Here is a 19,618-nt window from a genome sequence, read left to right as displayed (position 1 = left end):
AGTGGAGGTTGAGAAAAGACTACAAATAAAGACTAATTTACGTAATTCCAAAGACTCATTTACGTACGTTTTTAAAAAGGTCTACGAAAATGTATTTTTTTAACAGTAGTTATGGGGCTACATCTAGGGATTTTTCGAACAGTAACTAAACTATTTAAATAAACGTTTAATCTAATACAACTTTTTGACGGAGAACACGTAACACCGTAGTTTTACTAAACACATCGCGGAACTCTTTCGTTGTGAGCACGGAGAATAGTGGGACCTATTTCTGAGAAACACAGACAAAGAAAGATTGGTGTAGAAATGTCTCATGTTGTAGCTAAGCAGGATACCACATTTATCTGATATTACACAGATACCAATTCAGTTATAATATAATTGTGTTTAGAAAACAAAATAAGTCAAAATGTTGATTAAAGTCAAGGTAAGAGAACGTCAGACACATACAATATATGCAGCCACACAAGCAATTTGGCTAGTTTAGGTTTTAATTCAGCTGCTCAGTGCACACAGTCAGTAGCTAGCTAGCTAGCTACATGCGTCCATAAAATAAGAATCGAATAACTTGGATCATAAGTAACTAACTGACGTGTGCTGGTTATGAAGGCATCCTCTTAACATGACTAACTATTTGATCAATGTCTGTCTCTCAGACACTCACTGGGAAAGAAATTGAGATTGACATAGAGCCCACAGACAAGGTATGTGCTAGAATTTTTTTTCCACTATTTCCATTGTTCCTTATCTCTCTGTGTGTGTGTGTGTGTGCATTCCACAGCCCTCAGTGAAACCATACAGTGATATTATGTATTCAGTGTGTGTATTTTCTGTCTCGTCTCTTGTCAGGTGGAGAGGATTAAAGAGCGAGTGGAGGAGAAAGAGGGGATTCCGCCTCAGCAGCAGAGGTTGATCTACAGTGGGAAACAAATGTAAGGCACAGAGGCAACATCGTGGAATGAATCATGTGTAAAAGAAACCTTAGCTTATATATTCTCTGTTTTCAAGTGATTGCGCCGCATTAGTCTTGGAAGTTCCAGACCTAGGGCAACAGCACTGGACCATTGTTAATGTAGGAGGCAACCCGTCTTCCTAGGAAGAGTACACGTCCACAGACATTCTCTCTAGTCAGTGGTCAGATAACAACACACACAAAAATAACAGTTTGTGCATGAGAATGAAGTTGTCCCTCTCTTCCTAATATCAGTTTCTTTCCCTCAGGAACGATGAGAAGACAGCAGCAGACTACAAGATCCAGGGAGGCTCCGTACTACATCTGGTCCTTGCGCTAAGAGGAGGGGAGGTCCTCCACTGTCCCACGAGCCTCCTGCTTGCCTTGTAACCACCACACCCGCCTTGGACCCAGTAGATGTTGCCCTTAGGCACAGATCTAGGATCAGCTTAAACCTCCTCAAATCCAAACCATAACCATTATGGGCTATAAATGCTGAACTGACCATAGATCAGTAATTATGGGCAACTTCAGCCCTCTCCCCTTGGGGAGACCTTCTTGGAGACGTATTACCCTGTTACAATCACTCATGTGTCATTAATATTAAAATATGAGGGCTCTGCTTCATATCTGTAAAGAGAAGGTTTTGTCCTTTGGGCTTATCACCATGTCAGCACTCGCTCCTGTCCCTCCCTCTTTTGAGTGCATCAAACTGATGATGCCGATGTTACGTTTACAGTGCATGAAAGTGAGAAATTATAATTATTTTAAGTAGATTAATGTAATGGTTTAGTTTGTCAATAAATAAAAAACATCAGTTATCAGTGACTTTTGTTGTGTTGTCATTAATGATGTGTTTAATGTTATAGAACTGAAAGGTACGTTCTGTAGGAAAAATACAAACGCCACACCAGTCATCAACAATGAATATACTTCAGTATATATTTATTTATCTCTTGTTACTACATGTACATTCATGCTGAAACTCACAAAAATAATCCAGAAGAGACAGGAGGTTGGTAGAAAGTTTAACAGTTTTCATGTGGTCAAGAAAATCTCTTGGCTCTATGTGTAAGGGAGATGGTTGGACTCAAAAATCATTTGCAGCAGAAAAGTATTTTTTTTAAATAGCTTAATTTATTTGAACTATCTGTCTATTTGGCTCCCAATGGTGCCAGGAGGATTAAGTATGGGGCTCACAATCTTATTGCTTAGAACAAAAACGCAGTGAGACCTCACATCATGTATTGCGTCCATCTCCATCAACACATAGATAGGCATTGCCATAGCCTGGTTAAATGTGTTGTTATTGCGCTCACCATTGTTTCACTTGGTGAGTGCAACGTTCAGTGTGGTTTAACCAGGCTAGCATAGACAAGAAGGTGAGCAATGATTTACTGAGGTGTGTTTTGCAATATATAAAAATAGAATCTACCTATTTTATTTCTATGTTGCAGTACTACACACACCAAGGCTTCTACTGTATATTCCTGAACCACCATTGAAGGCCTGCAGTCCTCTGTTTGGTCTGTGTCAAGGGAGGCAATTGCTTGGTGTTATTAAATAGCTCATCAGTTTAGATGAGGCAGTGATTGAGTAGCCTGGTTCTATCTGTAGTCTATGTGCTTTAGCCATTCATTGTACGCTACCACAGTGATAGTCATGGTTGCATATACAGATCTAAGACCAGGCTAATATTGACCAAGCAGAACAGTAGGTCTGATACTACAATGTTGCTACAACGATTTCTCATTGGTAACGCATAGTAGTTGAAAAAATGAATATTCTACTGAAGGAAATAGCAAAATGGGGATATTTAAGTGCTATACCTGTGGGATTCTTCCTCAGCAATACACACATGATACACATTGGGTTTAACATTGGGTTACCATGAATGTATATGAAGTCGTCAACCCTGTGCACATGCATCGCAATGTCCTTCTGTTGTAAGAGTAAAGCCATATTGTTTCTGAGGCGACTTGAGCTGATGGTGGTGGATTAATAATGCACAGTTATGTCGATAAAGAGGATACATTACCCACTTTAAAAAACAAAATGTTTTTCCTGTGGTGAGTTCCCATACAGTACGTACAGTAGAATATATAGTTAATGTGACATCTAGCGATATATAGGCACATATCACACAACTTTCAGACACCCTGTCTGAGCTACAGTATATGTTGAAGTTCCAGGCAGACTACATTGCAGATGCATGCCAGATCTCACAACGCCTGGGTAGGTGTTTAACACATCAGCTAACCACATGATATAATATAGCAATCTGATGCCTGACTGCCCAGTTGATGACGTGACACATAACCATTGATTGATGCAATGCAACATCAGCAATGTAGTCGCCCTGGAAATCGACCTTTGACCCCGAACGAACGCTGTGATTATTAAATCTTCACAAGGACAACAGACACCAACCCATACCATGACTTTTGACTTGTGCTAGCACTGCAGAGGGCAAACTGTCTCTATACAAACTGGTTGACTTATCATAAACTGCAAGTATAGATGTATATTGATTTCAATGACTTAATACTGTAAAGTATGTGTCTAAGGTCCAAATCTGTATTATTGTACAATATTAATACAACTGCATCAATTACATTATTTTTTGTATCTGCATGATCAGTAAATTACCATCGGAAATAACGTTAATGTGATTTTAGAGGAATGTGTATACATTTATGAAAGATTAAGACATCTAGACTAAAGGAATGACTTCTTCACTTCACTGGTAAGAGGTCTTAAGACAAAGGTGGTGGTCATTAACATAAAGCCAGCCCTCTATGGAAACCGGTAAACTCTTGAGTGTTCATTGGTTTTTGGCAGTGTGGAGAAGGCAGTGTGAATGTACTGAGAAGGCCCCAAACTGGTTATAAAATCTGAAGAAGAACAGTGTGTGTACGTGTGTGTTTCAAAGGTGAAATAGCGAGGCCATTGTTGGTATACTGGGCCACACCACCATCCATAGTATACACTATCGGTCAAAAGATTTAGAACACCTACTCATTCAAGGGTTTTTCTTTATTTTTACTATTTTCTACATTGTAGAATAATAGTGAGGACATCAAAACTATGAAATAACACATATTGAATCATGTAGTAACCAAAAATGTAGCCAATATCCACCCTTTGCCTTGATGACAGCTTTGCACACTCTTGGCATTCTCTCTTCATGAGATAGTCACCTGGAATGCATCTTTCTGTCTCTCTCTTTCTCTCTTTTCTCTCGGAGGACCTGAGCCTGATGACTCCTTGCTGTACCCAGTCCACCTGGTCGTGCTGGTGCTCCAGTTTCAACTGTTCTGCCTGCGGCTATGAAACCCTGACCTGTTCACTGGACGTGCTACCTGTCCCAGACCTGCTGTTTTCTCTCTCTACCGCACCTTCTGTCTCTAACTCTGAATGATCGACTATGAAAATCCAACTGAGATTTACTCCTGAGGGGCTGACCTGTTGCACCCTCTACAACCACTGTGATTATTATTATTTGACCCTGCTGGTCATCTATGAACGTTTGAACATCTTGGCCATGTTTTTATATAATCTCCACCCGGCACAGCCAGAAGAGGACTGGCCACCCCTCAGAGCCTGGTTCCTCTCTAGGTTTCTTCCTAGGTTCTGGCCTTTCTAGGGAGTTTTTCCTAGCCACCGTGCTTCTACATTTGCATTGCTTGCTGTTTGTGGTTTTAGGCTGGGTTTCTGTATAGCACTTTGTGACATCGGCTGATGTAAAAAGGGCTTTATAAATACATTTGATTGATTGATTAGCAGGTGTGCCTTCTTAAAAGTTTATTTGTGGAATTTCTTTCCTTCTTAGTGTGTTTGAGCCAATCAGTTGTGTTGTGACAAGGTAGGAGGGTATATAGAAGATAGACATATTTGGTAAAAGTCCATATTATGGCACTTTTACCACTTTTACTATATGGATAGTCCATATTATGGCAAAAAAAGCTCAAATGAGCAAAGCGAAATGAGAGTTCATCACTACTTTAAGACATGAAGGTCAGTCAATACGGAATATTTCAAGAACTTTGAAAGTTTCTTCAAGTGCAGTCTCAAAAACCATCAAGCGCTATGATGAACCTGGATCTCATGAGGACCGCCACAGGAATGGAAGACCAAGAGTTACCTCTGCTGCAGAGGACAAGTTCATTAGAGTTACACGCCTCAGAAATTGCAGCCCAAATAAATGCTTCACAGAGTTCAAGTAACAGACACATCTCAACATCAACTGTTCAGAGGACTGTGTGAATCAGGTCTTCATGGTCGAATTGCTGCAAAGAAACCACTACTAAAGGACAGCAATAATAATAAGAGACTTGGTTGGGCCAAGAAACATGAGCAATGGCCATTAGACTGGTAGAAATGTGTCCTTTAGTCTGGAGTCCAAATTTGAGATTTTTGGTTCCAACCGCTGTGTCTTTGTGAGACGCGGTGTGGGTGAACAGACAATTTCCGCAGGTGTAATTCCCACTGTAAAGCATGGAGGAAGTGTTATGGAGTGGGGGTGCTTTGCTGGTGACACTCGCTGTGATTTATTTAGAATTCGCAGCGATACGCAATCCCATCTGGTTTAGGCATAGTGGGACTATCATTTGTTTTTCAACAGAACAATGACCCAACACACCTCCAGACTGTGTAAGGGCTATTTTACCAAGAAGGAAAGTGATGGAGTGCTGCATCAGATGACCTGGCCTCCACAATCCCCCGACCTCAACCAAATTGAGATGGTTTGGGATGAGTCCGACCGCAGAGTGAAGAAAAAGCAGCCAACAAGTGCTCAGCATATGTGGAAACTCCATCAAGACCGTTGGAAAAGCATTCCAGGTGAAGCTGGTTGAGAGAATGCCAAGAGTGTGGAAAGATGTCATCAAGGCTATTTGAAGAATCTCATTTGTTTAACACTTTTTTGGTTACTACATGATTCCATATGTGTTATTTCATAGTTTTGATGTCTTCACTATTATACAATGTAGAAAATAGTGAAAATAAAGAAAAACCCTTGAATGAGTAGGTGATCTAAGACTTTTGACAGGTAGTGTATGTATACTGTATATTACAGAGTCACCTGACAACAAACAAACAGAACATTTCTCGTTCATATCTAAATCCCTGATGTCACTTTAACAACAAACGTAACTTTACATTCATGTAATATTATCCAGTTATTCTTTTGGGGACAAAACATGATCAGTTATATTAATTCAAACACCAAATAAAGCACTATCAAACTACTTTGAAGAGTAGATGTGTAGATGTGTATTCATCTACAAAAATACTGAATTACCTCATTACTGATAGACATTAATAATAGACATTTACATCAACACCAGCACGCCACTGCTGTTGATTTACACTGAAGTAAGCTTAGCTACACATACAATTCAACTTCTGACAATTTTCTCCCAGAGCGTTGACATATGAGTGTGTGTTTGTGTGCATGTGAGTGTGTGTGTGTCCGTGTCTCTACAGGTGTAAGAACTGTAGTCGGCTTGTTAGTCTGTGCTTCTCGTCTTTTAAATCATCAGACTGTTCATTTGAAGAGTTGATTGTCTGCCTTTAATGAAATCTTCCTCAGGTATGCAGTAAACACACTGAGTCAACCTGGAATATTCAAAATGGCCATTTCTTTGTTTTTTTTCATCAACATGATTTAAAAAAAAAAAACTCTTTAAAAATCTCTGGATAAAATAACCTGTCAATGATAACAATTACATACCACTACCTAAGGCACCGAACCAGATCCCTCATAGGTTCTTAAAAGTATATCTTCGCTGTTGCAAAAAAAGAAAAATAAGACCCAAAAGTTATTGATATAGAACATAAAAAAACTAATATAATAACAATGACACGTGATATAAACAATTACAACAATTATAAAAAAAACATTTTGGAATCAAAAACAGTATTTAGTGTATTTGAAACAGAACATTCAAAGAATGTATCTGAATTTGATGGTTTTGATAAAGGAATACAGCTCTGGTGTGTTTTCAGTAAGACAAGGCAAATTCTATTCCAAAGGTGGCAAAAAAGAAACAAAACACAAAAGCAATGCTGATGATGAATCTGCCACAGTACAGTACGAGTACTTTAAAATGGCCAGCGCTCTCTCACTCATGGAGTGTTCAGGGAGTGTGTGGAGGAAGATGAGGAGGATGAAAAAAAAGAGTAGTTAAGGGGGTAAATTAAATGATTAGAGGATGAAAAGATGAGTGTGTATCTGTGAAGATGTCAGGTTGGATATGTCTTCTGCAATAAGCAGCGTTGAAAGGTGGCACACTGAAATGTAATGACCGGATATAGGTCTATATAGGTCTCCTCCTCCTCTCCTCTATGTGGCACAACATTGGTGATTGAAACAAAGATACAATCAGGTGGGTGAACACATAAAAACAGTGTGTGTCACTAAGAGTATTTCCGAGTCTGTGAGTGTTAACTCCTCTCTGCCATAGTGATATACCTGAAACTCTGACTCTACCTCAATGAGAGTGTATTTCTCTGAGTTTGTGTGTGTGTCTGTGTGTGTGTGTGTGTTGAGGAGTTGGTGGGTGGTGGTGGTGTGGGGGGGGGGGGGGGGGCTAGTAAAGGTGTGTGTTTAGCAGTCTGCAGACTTTCGTGTCTCCCCATCGTCTTGCGAGAGAGGAGCCTGGGCCTCCTTCAGCTCCTCGCCCTCCTCCCCGTTCCCTGCTCCCTTCGTTTCCCCTGGATACACAACCACACAGAACTTCTGGCCCAGGTAGGTCATCTTGGCTGAAGAGAGAGAAGAGGAGCGGTTAGGACACTAGAGTAGACTCCAAAACTAGTCAGTGGATCCATAGTAGAAATAGAGGGAAACAAGAGGATGACAAAAGACTGCAAACGTATAGTGAATGCAAAGTTGATATAAAGAGAGAAAGACAAAGAAGTTTATAAGTATCACATCATAAACACAGTACAATAGAGCCTTGGCACATGTAACAGGAAAATACACAGGGTTAGATAGTTAGATTAGTAACTGTGGCCTTATCTGAATACCCGGACTTGTGTTCTAAATAGTAGGCATTTTGGGATTGGGAAAATAGAATGTTTTATGGTAAGTGGAATTTTAAAAATCTAGTATGCTTTAAATCCCAGGATGTCATACTCATTTGGTCTTTTCCTCTAGTAGAATTCTCTGCACACTAATGAGGAGAGAATCGTCTTTTGAGACCTCCGTGTGATTACTACACAGTACATACTAAATGATACACAGGTTGATTAGTACACCGTGTGTTGTTTTAGTAAGCAGTAGGCAACACATATTTCGGACACATAGTCTATCATAAACAGCCTTAACATTGCCGATTTGGTTGTGGCTACTGAGATTAGTAGTGGCACGCTGTGAATCAACATACGTAACATAACGTCAAGTGACTAGAGACAGTTGAGTTCATAAAAACAACAATGATTTTAAAGGTTGAATAAAGTTGAATTCATCTGAAGGAAGTTCCAGTTTATTGTAAATATGAAGTTATTCTTAATTGACCTGCCTGGTTAAATAGAGGTTAAATAAAGAAATAAAGTTGCCGTACCAACGAAGCTGTTGAAGCATTCAGGCTTGTTGTCCCAGTAGACACCCAGGAAGTAGACAGGCACTCCAGTCAGCATGATAGCCATGCCGAGGCCACACACAATGGGCTCAGAGTACAGGGAGAAGATGAGCAGGAAGGCCCAGAACAATAGGTAGATGACCGGCCATACCAGACTGATCTGGAGGGGGAGAGAGAGAGGGAGTGGGTGAGGGTATGGGAGAGAGAGAGAGAGAGAGGGTGAGGGTATGGGAGAGAGAGAGAGAGAGAGAGAGAGAGGGTGAGGGAGGGGAGGGAGAGAGAGAGAGAGAGAGAGAGAGAGAGAGAGAGGGTGAGGGTATGGGAGAGAGAGAGAGAGAGAGGGTGAGGGTATGGGGGAGAGAGAGAGAGAGAGAGAGAGTGAGGGTATGGGGAGAGAGAGAGAGAGAGAGAGAGAGTGAGGGTATGGGAGAGAGAGAGAGAGAGAGTGAGAGAGAGAGAGTGAGGGTATGGGAGAGAGAGAGAGAGAGAGTGAGGGTATGGGAGAGAGAGAGAGAGAGAGAGAGAGAGTGAGGGTATGGGAGAGAGAGAGAGAGAGAGTGAGGGTATGGGAGAGAGAGAGAGAGAGAGTGAGGGTATGGGAGAGAGAGAGAGAGAGAGAGAGAGAGAGAGAGAGAGTGAGGGTATGGGAGAGAGAGAGAGAGAGAGAGAGGTGGAGTCATAATGCAAAAACACAATGAGAATAGGCCCTCAAATACCTACAGTCAGATTTACCAAAATCTTTGCACTAGCTATAACATTATCCCATACTTTCAAAAGGGAATTAAACACTGTGAAACAAACTAGATGGTACTTTTACATTAAGTAAACTTGTGGGACATGATTTAGCTCTTTAAAAGTATTCTTGTGGTAGTGGAGGAAGTGTTCTGATTTCAGATTTAAATAGCAGAGAAGTAAACCAGGAAGTCATAATGTGACACCCCTATGCGACACTCGTCCCTCAACTGATCTGTCTTGTAGGACGTGGAACTCGTCTCTAAAAAAAAAAATCAAGATTTTTGCTCATCGATCTAACACTAGTTCCTAAATTTAAAAAATCGCTGTAGCTATGACGCACTGGCTACTACGGCAAACTCATCATCTGAGCAAACTTGCTCCAGCTAGCAGCCTAGTGCAGGCTTGTTTGAATGGCCTTTAGGTAGCTTGTTTGAATGGCCTTTAGGTAGCTTGTTTGAATGGCCTTTAGGTAGCTTGTTTGAATGGCCTTTAGGTAGCTTGTTTGAATGGCCTTTAGGTAGCTTGTTTGAATGGCCTTTAGGTAGCTTGTTTGAATGGCCTTTAGGTAGCTTGTTTGAATGGCCTTTAGGTAGCTTGTTTGAATGGCCTTTAGGTAGCTTGTTTGCCAGCTTGTTGATGAAGTTGAACGGCACCAAAGTTATTTGACTGTAATCAGAAATCAGCACGTACAGCATCTGACTGACAGCTGGCACTGTGCCTTCGCTACTTTATAACATTTGTCCAACGCGATGATAATGTCGCAGAGGACAGTCAGCTGTGCTGTAGAACTGGGCGCACTATTACGGCAGAACGGATATATTGAAAAGATATTTGTGCATTAGCTACATCTTCACTACACTACCTAGCTAGGAAAGGTGGTTCAGTGGACGATGTCACCTTGGTAACATTTTCGAACGTTAGAACAGCCAAATTTGTTTTTAGCTATCCTGTGAGTGAGCGTTATCAGACAGATCAGTGCAGACGGTCGTCACGCTATCTAACATGAGACAATGGGGAAAGTGGTCAATGTAACTGATTTGTGTCAAAAATTACATTGTTGACAGTGAATAGAATGTTTGAAGTCACGGAAGTTTATAACAATGGCACTTTTAGAAGGTTTTAGAAATCCCATTCAAGTGGAGGATTACATTTTTTTAAGGACAAAAAGCGTAATAGGTTAAAAAGTACAAATATTATCAAAACGTTGTATGCAAGCAACTTAATCCAGACACATTTTAAAGTTTGAATGTAATTTCTAGCTTCAATGGTGTCAGAGGAGTAACGTAAACTCACCCCATTCCGTACAAATGTGCTGCAACATTCAAACGAGGCGACAAAGAAAACTAATGGGACTGTGTTGACGTCAAAATCGGGGGTGTGAACTAGGTTTCTATTCAAGCTTTGATCGACATGGTAATGGCTCTATAGTATTGGAGAAAAGTTGAAAAAACTGACCCTCGGTTACATCTTGACGTGTCATGTAGTAACGTACAGCACACATAAAGCAACTATTTCTATCTTACAATCTCTCTCCACCAGGTGTAGCACTTCTATCCTCCTTTAAAAACAAGAAATGGACAGTAACGGGGTAATGGGGGGGGTAATGGGGGGATACCTAGTCATTTTTTTGCATCATCATTGCATGTGATCATCATTCTCAAAGCTGTTGGACAGATTGAGTGAAAAAAAGCAATTTTCCCACACAACATCTCTCCTTCTCACTATCACGCATTAGTTTCTCTTCCCCACCCGCCATTTTTAAAAAGACCCGACGGGGCTCATTGCCTGCTTGAATTATGCAGAAACGGGCAGCGTTTAGGTCATGTAATTGATTCTGTTGGAAAGGGGAGAAATTGTGCTTTACAATGGTATTGACAGTACAGTTGATCTGGAAGTATTACGTTTTTGGGGAGCTAAAATAAGGGCAATTGTACGGACCAAGGCGATGTACAAGTTTACATGAGTTTACGTTAGTGTACTAAAGAATCATATAAAGATAGATGTATGACAAAGATTTAAAGTGGGACGTCCAATTAAAAAGTATATATAAAGTGTATCCTAAATTAAGATTTGTTGGAAACGTTTAGTAAATATAGCCTCTAGAACCCAGTGCCAAGAAAATGTCTTCTTTGAAATTCACCCTGATTGGTCGGTGCATATCGGGTGCCTTGATGCGCAGTACGATCTGCCCGGCAACAGTGACCCCGTAGAAGAGGTAGTTGATGAAGCCCACGTAGTTAATGAGGGTGTACATGTCACTGGTGCACAGCATCAACAGGGTGGACAGACACTGGGGGAGGGAGGGAGAGAATGGGTCAATATGGGTACAGTATATGAAAATATAAAGTACACTACATGACCAAAAGAATATGGACACATGCTCGTCGAACATCTCATTCCAATATCATGAGCATTAATATGGAGTTAGTCCTCCCTTTGCTGCTATAACAGCCTTCACTCTTCCACATACTTTTGTATATACAGTGGGAAGAATAAGTATGTGAACCCTTTAGAATTACCTGGATTTCTACATAAATTGGTCATAAAATTGTATCTGATCTTCATCTAAGTCATAACAATAGACAAACACAGTCTGCTTAAACTAATAACACACAAACAATTATAAATGTTAATGTCTTTATTGAATACACTGTGTAAATATTCACAGTGCAAGTTGGAAAAAGTATGTGAACCCCTGGATTTAATAACAGGTTGACCCTTCTTTGGCAGCAATAACCACAACCAAACGTTTTCTGTAGTTGCGGATCAGACCTGCACAACGGTCAGGTGGAATTTTGGACCATTCCTCTTTACAAAACTGTTTCAGTTCCACAATATTCTTGGGATGTTTGGTGTGAACCGCTCTCTTGAGGTCATGCCACAGCATCTCAATCGGGTTGAGGTCAGGACTGACTAGGCCACTCCAGAAGGCGTATTTTCTTCTGTTCAAGTCATTCTGTTGTTGATTTACTTCTGTATTTTGGGTTGTTGTCCTGTTGAATCACCCAACATCTGTTGAGCTTCAATTGGCGGACAGGTAGCCTTACATTCTCCTGCAAAATGTCTTGATAAATTTGGGAATTAATTTTTCAGTTGTAAGGTGTCCAGGCCCTGAGTCAGCAAAGCATCCCAAACCATGAAGCTCCCTCCACCATAGTTTAAAATTGGGATGAGGTTTTAATGTTGGTGTGCTGAGCCTTTTTTCTCTCCACATATATTGTTGTGTGTTCCTTCCAAACTACACAACTTTAGTTTAATCTGTCCACAGAATATTTTGCCAGCACCACTGAGGAACATCCAGGTGCTCTCTTTTGCAAACTTTTTTGGACAGCAGTGCCTTCTTCCATGGTGTCCTTCCATGAACACCTTTCTTGTTTAGTGTTTCACATATTTTAGACTCGTCAACAGAGATGTAAGCATCTTCCAGAGATTTCTGTAAGTCTTTAGCTGACACTCTATGATTCTTCTTAACCTCACTGAGCATTCTGCGCTGTGCTCTTGCAGTCATCTTTGCAGGACGGCCACTCCTAGGGAGAGTAGCAACAGTGCTGAAATTTCTCCATTTATAGACACTTTGTCTTACCGTGGACTGACTTTTAGAGATACTTTTATGCTTTATGCAAGGCAACAATTCTTAATCTTAGGTCTTCTGAGATCTATTTTGTTTAAATTATGTATTCAATATAGACAAGAAAAACACAATAATTTGTGTTATTAGTTTAAGCACACCGTCTCTATTGTTGTGACTTAGATGAAGATCAGATAACATTTTGATGTAAAATGTATGCATAAATCCAGGTAATTCCAAAGGGTTCACATACTTTTTCTTGCCACTGTATAAGTGTACTGTGCAGACACAGACGCCTGTGTCAAAGGTAGAAAGAAAGAGGGGAAGAGAGATGGAGAGAGAGAGAGAGAGAGACAGAAAGGATGTAGCACTCACAGTGAAGAGCAGAGCAGGGATGGGGGTACAACGCTTCACGTGGATCATGGCCAGGAGACTGGGGAGGTGGCCCTCTCTGGCTCCAGCAAAGAACAACCTGTTCGAGAGAAAGAGAGAGAGATTGAGAGCGAGTGAGAGACGGGTTAACTACTAATACAATCCAACGCAGTGCAACAATAACGAAGCAATGAACGGTTGACGTAGGTGGGATAAGTACACCGATAAAAAAAAAACAAGAGAGTTCACAGAGAAAGATGTACAGTACCAGTCAAAAGTTTGGACACACCTACTCATTCAAGGGTTTTTCTTCATTTTTACTATTTTCTACATTGTAGAATAATAGTGAAGACATCAAAACTATGAAATAACACACACGGAATCATGTAGTAACCAACAAAACAAAATGTATTCATCATCATGTTGAATCATGTTAAACAAATCAAAATATATTTTATATTTGAGATTCTTCAAAGTAGCCACCCTTTGCCTTGATGACAGCTTTGCACACTCTTGGCATTCTCTCAACCAGCTTCATGAGGAATGCTTTTCCAATAATCTTGAAGAAATTCCCACATATGCTGAGCACTTGTTGGCTGCTTTTCCTTCACTCTGCAGTCCAACTCATCCCAAACCATCTCAATTGGGTTGAGGTCGGGTGATTGTGGAGGCCAGGCCATCTGATGTAGCACTCCATCACTCTCCTTCTTGATCAAATAGCCCTTACACAGCCTGTAGCTGTGTTGGGTCATTGTCCTGTTGAAAAACAAATGATAGTCCCACTAAGTGCAAACCTGATGGGATGGCGTATCGCTGCAGAATGTTGTGGTAGCCATGTTGGTTAAGTGTGCTTTGAATTCTAAATAAATCGCTGACAGTGTCACCAGTAATGCACCCCCACACCATCACACCTCCTCCTCCATGCTTCATGGTGGGAACCACACATGCAGAGATAATCCGTTCACCTACTCTGCGTCTTACAAAGACAAATCTCAAATTTGGACTGATCAGACCAAAGGACAGTTTATGTCCATTGCGCTAGTTTCTTGGCCCAAGCAAGTCTCTTCTTCTTATTGGTGTCCTTTAGTAGTGGTTTCTTTGCAGCAATTCGACCATGAAGGCCTGATTCACGCAGTCTCCTCTGAACAGTTGATGTTGAGATGTGTCTGTTACTTGAACTGTGAAGCATTTATTTGGGATACAATTTCTGAGGCTGGTAACTCTAATGAACTTATCCTCTGCAGCAGAGGATGAGAGCCAGTTTCATCATAGCGCTGGATGGTTTTTGCGATTGCACTTCAAGACACTTTCAAAGTTCTTGAAATTGATTGGCTCAAACGCATTAAGGAAAGACATTCTACAAATTAACTTTTAACAAGGCACACCTGTTAATTTAAATGCATTCCAGGTGACTACATCATGAAGCTGGTTAAGAGAATGCCAAAAGTGTGCAAAGCTGTCATCAAGGCAACGGGTGGTTACTTTGAATAATCTCACATTTTAAATATATTTTTTGTTTGTTTTAACACTTATTTAGTTACTACATGATTCCATATGTGTTATTTCATAGTTTGGATGTCTTCACTATTATTCTACAATGTAGAAAATAGTAAAATATAAAGAAAAATCTTGGAATGAGTAGGTGTGTCCAAACTTTTGACTGGTACTGTTTATGGAGATAGATAAAGAAAAACAGAGATACAAGAGGCAGATAAATAATGTGGAGGAGAATACCGTGACGAGGTGAAGAGGGACCCGTTGACCCCTCCGAAGGTGGACAGAGCAACAGAGATGGGCATGATCCATGACATCACGCCTAGCAGCTTCTCACCAAACGTCTGGAGGGAGAAAGGAAGGAAGGAAGGAATAGACGGAGGAATATAGGGAGGAAGAGAGGGGACAAGAGAATATGGTGAAACACACAATTACACATTCAGTGAACTGCTACATAGCTACACCACAAGGTTTGATACTTATACACTTAAAAGTTAAAATTGTAGCATCAGTTGATTGATAATATGGTACAGATATGCCACTCCACTAAGCAGAATTCAAAGTTCAATCTGAATTTAAGGACCATTAACTCTCTGTGACCGACGAGGGGGCGCCAGAGGCCTTTGTTAATACTGAGGTTGAACGCGAATAACCCCAGAGCTGCTTCCTGATCCTGGCAGGACGGTGGGTGGAGCTACTCACTACAGCAACAGCGTTGGAGGCCAGCAGCTCCTGAGGACTCATGGCGGTGACGTAAGCGATGTTGGCAAACACGTACACGAACGTCACCAAGGGGATGGAGATGAAGATGGCACGTGGAAGATTCCTAGAATAGAGAGAGGAATGGAGGGATGGGGAGAAGGGATGGGGGAAGGTATATCATTCATTAGAGACATGTAGGTAATAGGTATCAGTCCAGTTCAGAATTGAGAGAGGGATGGGGAAAAGGTAGACCAAAAAGGTAGACCATTTATTAAAGACATGTAGGTCTCATTCAATAGGGATCAGTCCAATTCTCAAATATAATATCAAAATATAGAATTTGGGACACACGCATGGACTAATTGTAGTAGGGCTTTACACATAGGGGTCAACCAGCTCCTCAGTGACGTAGTTGAGGAAGTTCCATCCTCCGTAGGCGAAGGAGCCTTGTAGGAAGGCCAGGGCTATCAGCCCCACGTCGTACTCCTGGAAGGGCTCAAAGGCATGGGCTGGCTCCAGCCAATAGTACTCCCCTGGAGGAGTAGAGGGGAACAGAGGGGAAGAAGAGCGAATGAATGGGGTTTAGAATGAGGATTTTATGGTGGTGTAGGCCTATATTTTAGAGTGGTGTAGGTCTAGATTTTATGGTGGTGTAGGCCTAGATTTTAGAGTGGTGTAGGTCTAGATTTTAGGGTGGTGTAGGCCTAGATTTTAGAGTGGTGTAGGTCTAAATTTTAGGGTGGTGTAGGCCTAGATTTTGTATTTTTGTGAAATACAAAAATAATAACAATAATAACAATAAGGATGCAGGGTGTGCATGTGTGTGTGTTTGTGTGTGTGACAGACAGACAGAGTACGCACTATTGGCTTGCACACCATGTCTACTTCCGACCCCGTCTATCTCTGTCCTTTCCTCCTAGTCTCATCTTTTCGTTGTCATGCCAATACGAACAGGTCATGCATCCTTAATCTCTCTTCCTGCCTCCCTCTTTCTTCCTCTCCTTCTTTCTCTGTCATTGTCTGCCTCTTCCCCGACTCTCTCCCTCATCTCTCTCTGGTTGGTGATTCTCCCATACTCTCACCCATTGTATTCTTACACAAACACTCAGAATCCCTCTCTCCTCTCTCTGTGTTTACAGCCCTATTCTCACTGTTGTCTCTGTCTGTCTCTCTCATAACTGACCCCCATTAGTGTTATGCTAACTAACCCACAGACACGACTGGGATGAAAACCATCTTAAAACTCTATTAGCTCTGTGAGTTTTATCAGAGGCCCCAGAACTGTGACCTCTTATCTCTCTGAATCGGGAAGCTATGTCTGTGTCGCAAAGAAGCACCCTATTCTCTATGTAGTGCACTACTTTCTTTTAGGGCCCATAGGGCTGTGGTGAAAAGAAGTGCACTATATGTGGATTAGGGTGTCATTTGGGACACAGACTTTGAGTCCACAGCGACCCAGTGATGGGATGTCAGTGGGGTTTGGTGTCTTTGTGGTGTCTCTGGACCGAGAGAGAGATGAGAGAGATGGGCAGACTCTGTGGTATGGAGTGTGATACACACACACACACACACACACACACACACACACACACACACACACACACACACACACACACACACACACACACACACACACACACACACACAAACACACACACACACACACACACACACACACACACACACACACACACACACACACACACACACACACGGTGCCTAGTCCTACCCTTGCAGATCTGCACGATGCCCATGATAATGATGAGAGCCAGTGCCAGCAGCTTGCCGGCTGTGAAGATGTCCTGGACTCTGGTGGCCCATCGCACACTGGAGCAGTTCACCCACGTCAACAAAACTGAAAGAGAGAGAGAGAGAGAGAGAGAGAGAGAGAGAGAGAGAGAGAGAGAGAGGGAGGAAGGAAGCGATAGTGTTATAGTGTTATAATTGAATAAATGTGTTTTTATCATTATGCGTTTTTGCTGTGGCAATATAAGATAGGGACTTATAATGCCACGAAAGCTTGTTGAATTAAACTGAATTCAATTGTCAATAAAGCTTGAATTATATTCAACTGAAAGGTTCAATTGTCAATAAAGCTTGAATCAAATTGAACTACAAGAAATATTACACAACAGAGATCAACACAATACAATTCACGCTGGGCGTTGTGCTCCGTTCATTCATGTCCTCCACTGCTCTCTGTTACATTACACTAAGCCAGGCCAGAATAACACAGGAACACAATGGCGAATCCCAGTACAATAAACATAGTAGACTGGAGGAATTCTCACCATAGAATTCTCACCAGCTCAGCAGAGATCTGTTGCTAACAATGCACAAAGGGAGAAGTACACGACTACACTACATTTCCCTTCTGTTGTGTTTTTTTTGAAGGGTTTCCAACAGCGATCGGTGTGAGTGCACGGACACTAGCTAGTGGTCATAGTACTATAAACGGTGACGTAAGGAGAGAGGAATAGAGGGAGCGAGAGAGAGAGACTGAGAAACAGAAACAGTAGTAGCGGATGGATAGAGAATCGGAAGGAGGGAGAAGAAGGTGTGTGTGTGTGTGTGTGTGCGACGGGAGTTGCAGTAACACACATTGAGCTACAACTGGTCGTGATGCGTCAACAAAAGGTGACGCACGCAGCTACCTTTGCTACCATCATTGAAATGACGTGCAAACCACGTGGATTCAACCAGTGTGTGCCCAGTGGGGCTGTACTATCACAACGTACTAGGAACCCCCCCTAGTTCGTACCACACGCCAAAGGCTCATGGGTCTAAGTTCATCCACAGACACTGACTGGGGGTTCAGCGTGTCTGTCCTGCACTCTGTCCCACCTCCACCTTTCTCATGCTGCAGTACAGTACATGTCACCATGGTCCCCGCAATGGAATTAACGTCCTGTCCAGGTGGTGTACTTGTACATCAAGCTGCACTATGCTACAGAAACAGGAGATGTATGGGCTGTTCTGGCAGAGCTGCTTCCTTACTGTTGCAAGGGTAAGGATACCTACTTCCTCGGGTAATGTTAGACGTGATGGAAACGATAAGGGCAGCATGTAGCCTAGCGATTTAAGAGCGCTGGGCCAGTAACTGAAAGGCCGCTAGTTCAAACTCCCCCAGCCGACTAGGTGAAAAATCTGTTGGTAAACCCGCTCTGCCAGGCACAGATGGAGAGGCGGAGAGGAACAGGGGAAGAGAAGAGGGGCTTGTTAGTAATTGATAGTTGTGAAAGAGTGTATGATGTTTAGAGGTTTGGGGGAAGTCGAGGGGGTAGTGAGAGGAAAGGGGGTATGGGGCTGTTTGGCCTGATCTGTGGGCATGTTGTCAGCCGGTAACACATAGTTAGTCTGGTCCCAGATCTGTGTGTGCTTTATCCAACTCTGAATATTGTTGTACAATGGAGCGTAAAAAGCACATAAAGTACAAATCTTGGATCAGGCTAACAAAATAACAGCTGCAACACACTGTAGACACAACAGTGGTAGTGGTGTGTGGGAGAGCCAGTGTGCGCTATGGGGAGTAAGACTGTGCTGTTTCTGCTCTCCGATTCGGTAAACAGGAAATACAGACAACCACATATGAGTTGAGCTGTGTGTGTGTGTGTGTGTGTGTGTGTGTGTGTGTGTGTGTCGAACCCCATATCTACATTTAAACAACAACTATACGTAACGAAGAACGAACCGTACAGATGTGCTCTCTCTGCCAAGCGCCAAGTGCGTTTGCAATCATTACAGTAACAATAACATACGTAATGGAAAACATCGGTGACATTTCTGCAAAATGCCCCTGACAGTGCAGTCATATCCACTTGGCAGCACCTGTGCTGCAGGGCAGGGGCACATTTTAATCAGCCCTACTGTGGGCTGTCTCATACTCTCATTTTTCAAAACAGCATGAATCCCACTCCTCTCTGTTCTACATGTGGTCAGGCTAAGAGGAACGTATACTGGGTAACACCTGGGAAACCGGGCGCGTTCTGAGAACCCGAGCCATTCTCAGCTGTTTGTAAGCTGAGTACACACTGGGATCTGAGGAACTCCATAACAAGGCACCAACTCCAGGCCACGGAGACAGAGAGAGGGGAGGAGCTGGCTGGTGGCACGTTTCTGAACCCGGTGACACTTTCCTAAAGTATGTCCGTGGCTGCAGCACAAGTCCCCAGTGACCAATGAATGGTTAGTGGTTGTGGGAGTGGGGTACAG

General features: G+C 42.1%; 2 protein-coding genes across 3 annotated transcripts in view; one reads left to right on the top strand and one right to left on the bottom strand.

The window, feature by feature from the left end:
* Positions 1-266: 266 nt before the first annotated feature.
* Positions 267-1,780, top strand: LOC115133434 (NEDD8). The gene is made up of 4 exons (XM_029666652.2): positions 267-427; positions 657-704; positions 850-932; positions 1,222-1,780. The coding sequence occupies exons 1-4, from the start codon at positions 410-412 to the stop codon at positions 1,340-1,342; spliced, it is 270 nt and encodes an 89-aa protein (XP_029522512.1). The 5' UTR covers positions 267-409; the 3' UTR covers positions 1,343-1,780.
* Positions 1,781-1,871: 91 nt separating this feature from the next.
* Positions 1,872-19,618, bottom strand: part of LOC115133846 (large neutral amino acids transporter small subunit 2-like) — a 37,419-nt gene continuing 19,672 nt past the window's right edge. For both annotated transcript variants that reach the window (XM_065021847.1, XM_065021848.1), the window contains exons 5-12: positions 17,136-17,261; positions 15,786-15,939; positions 15,407-15,530; positions 14,945-15,048; positions 13,214-13,310; positions 11,411-11,560; positions 8,518-8,695; positions 1,872-7,717 (exon numbers count right to left, since the gene is read on the bottom strand). In XM_065021847.1, the coding sequence (XP_064877919.1) occupies positions 7,563-7,717; positions 8,518-8,695; positions 11,411-11,560; positions 13,214-13,310; positions 14,945-15,048; positions 15,407-15,530; positions 15,786-15,939; positions 17,136-17,261 (1,088 nt within the window). In that variant the 3' untranslated portion in view covers positions 1,872-7,562. The remainder of the gene's footprint in view (positions 7,718-8,517; positions 8,696-11,410; positions 11,561-13,213; positions 13,311-14,944; positions 15,049-15,406; positions 15,531-15,785; positions 15,940-17,135; positions 17,262-19,618) is intronic.

The sequence above is a fragment of the Oncorhynchus nerka genome, linkage group LG8 (genome assembly GCF_034236695.1).
Source record: "Oncorhynchus nerka isolate Pitt River linkage group LG8, Oner_Uvic_2.0, whole genome shotgun sequence".
NCBI lineage: Eukaryota > Metazoa > Chordata > Actinopteri > Salmoniformes > Salmonidae > Oncorhynchus > Oncorhynchus nerka.
Note: the sequence above shows the minus strand (reverse complement) of the source record. Positions and strands in the feature narration are given on the sequence as shown.

Excerpts from the sequence above, each read along its gene's own strand:
- LOC115133434 (XM_029666652.2), top strand. Across the intron at positions 705-849 it reads ACATAGAGCCCACAGACAAG|GTGGAGAGGATTAAAGAGCG; the intron begins GTATGTGCTAGA and ends GTCTCTTGTCAG. Across the intron at positions 933-1,221 it reads ATCTACAGTGGGAAACAAAT|GAACGATGAGAAGACAGCAG; the intron begins GTAAGGCACAGA and ends TCTTTCCCTCAG.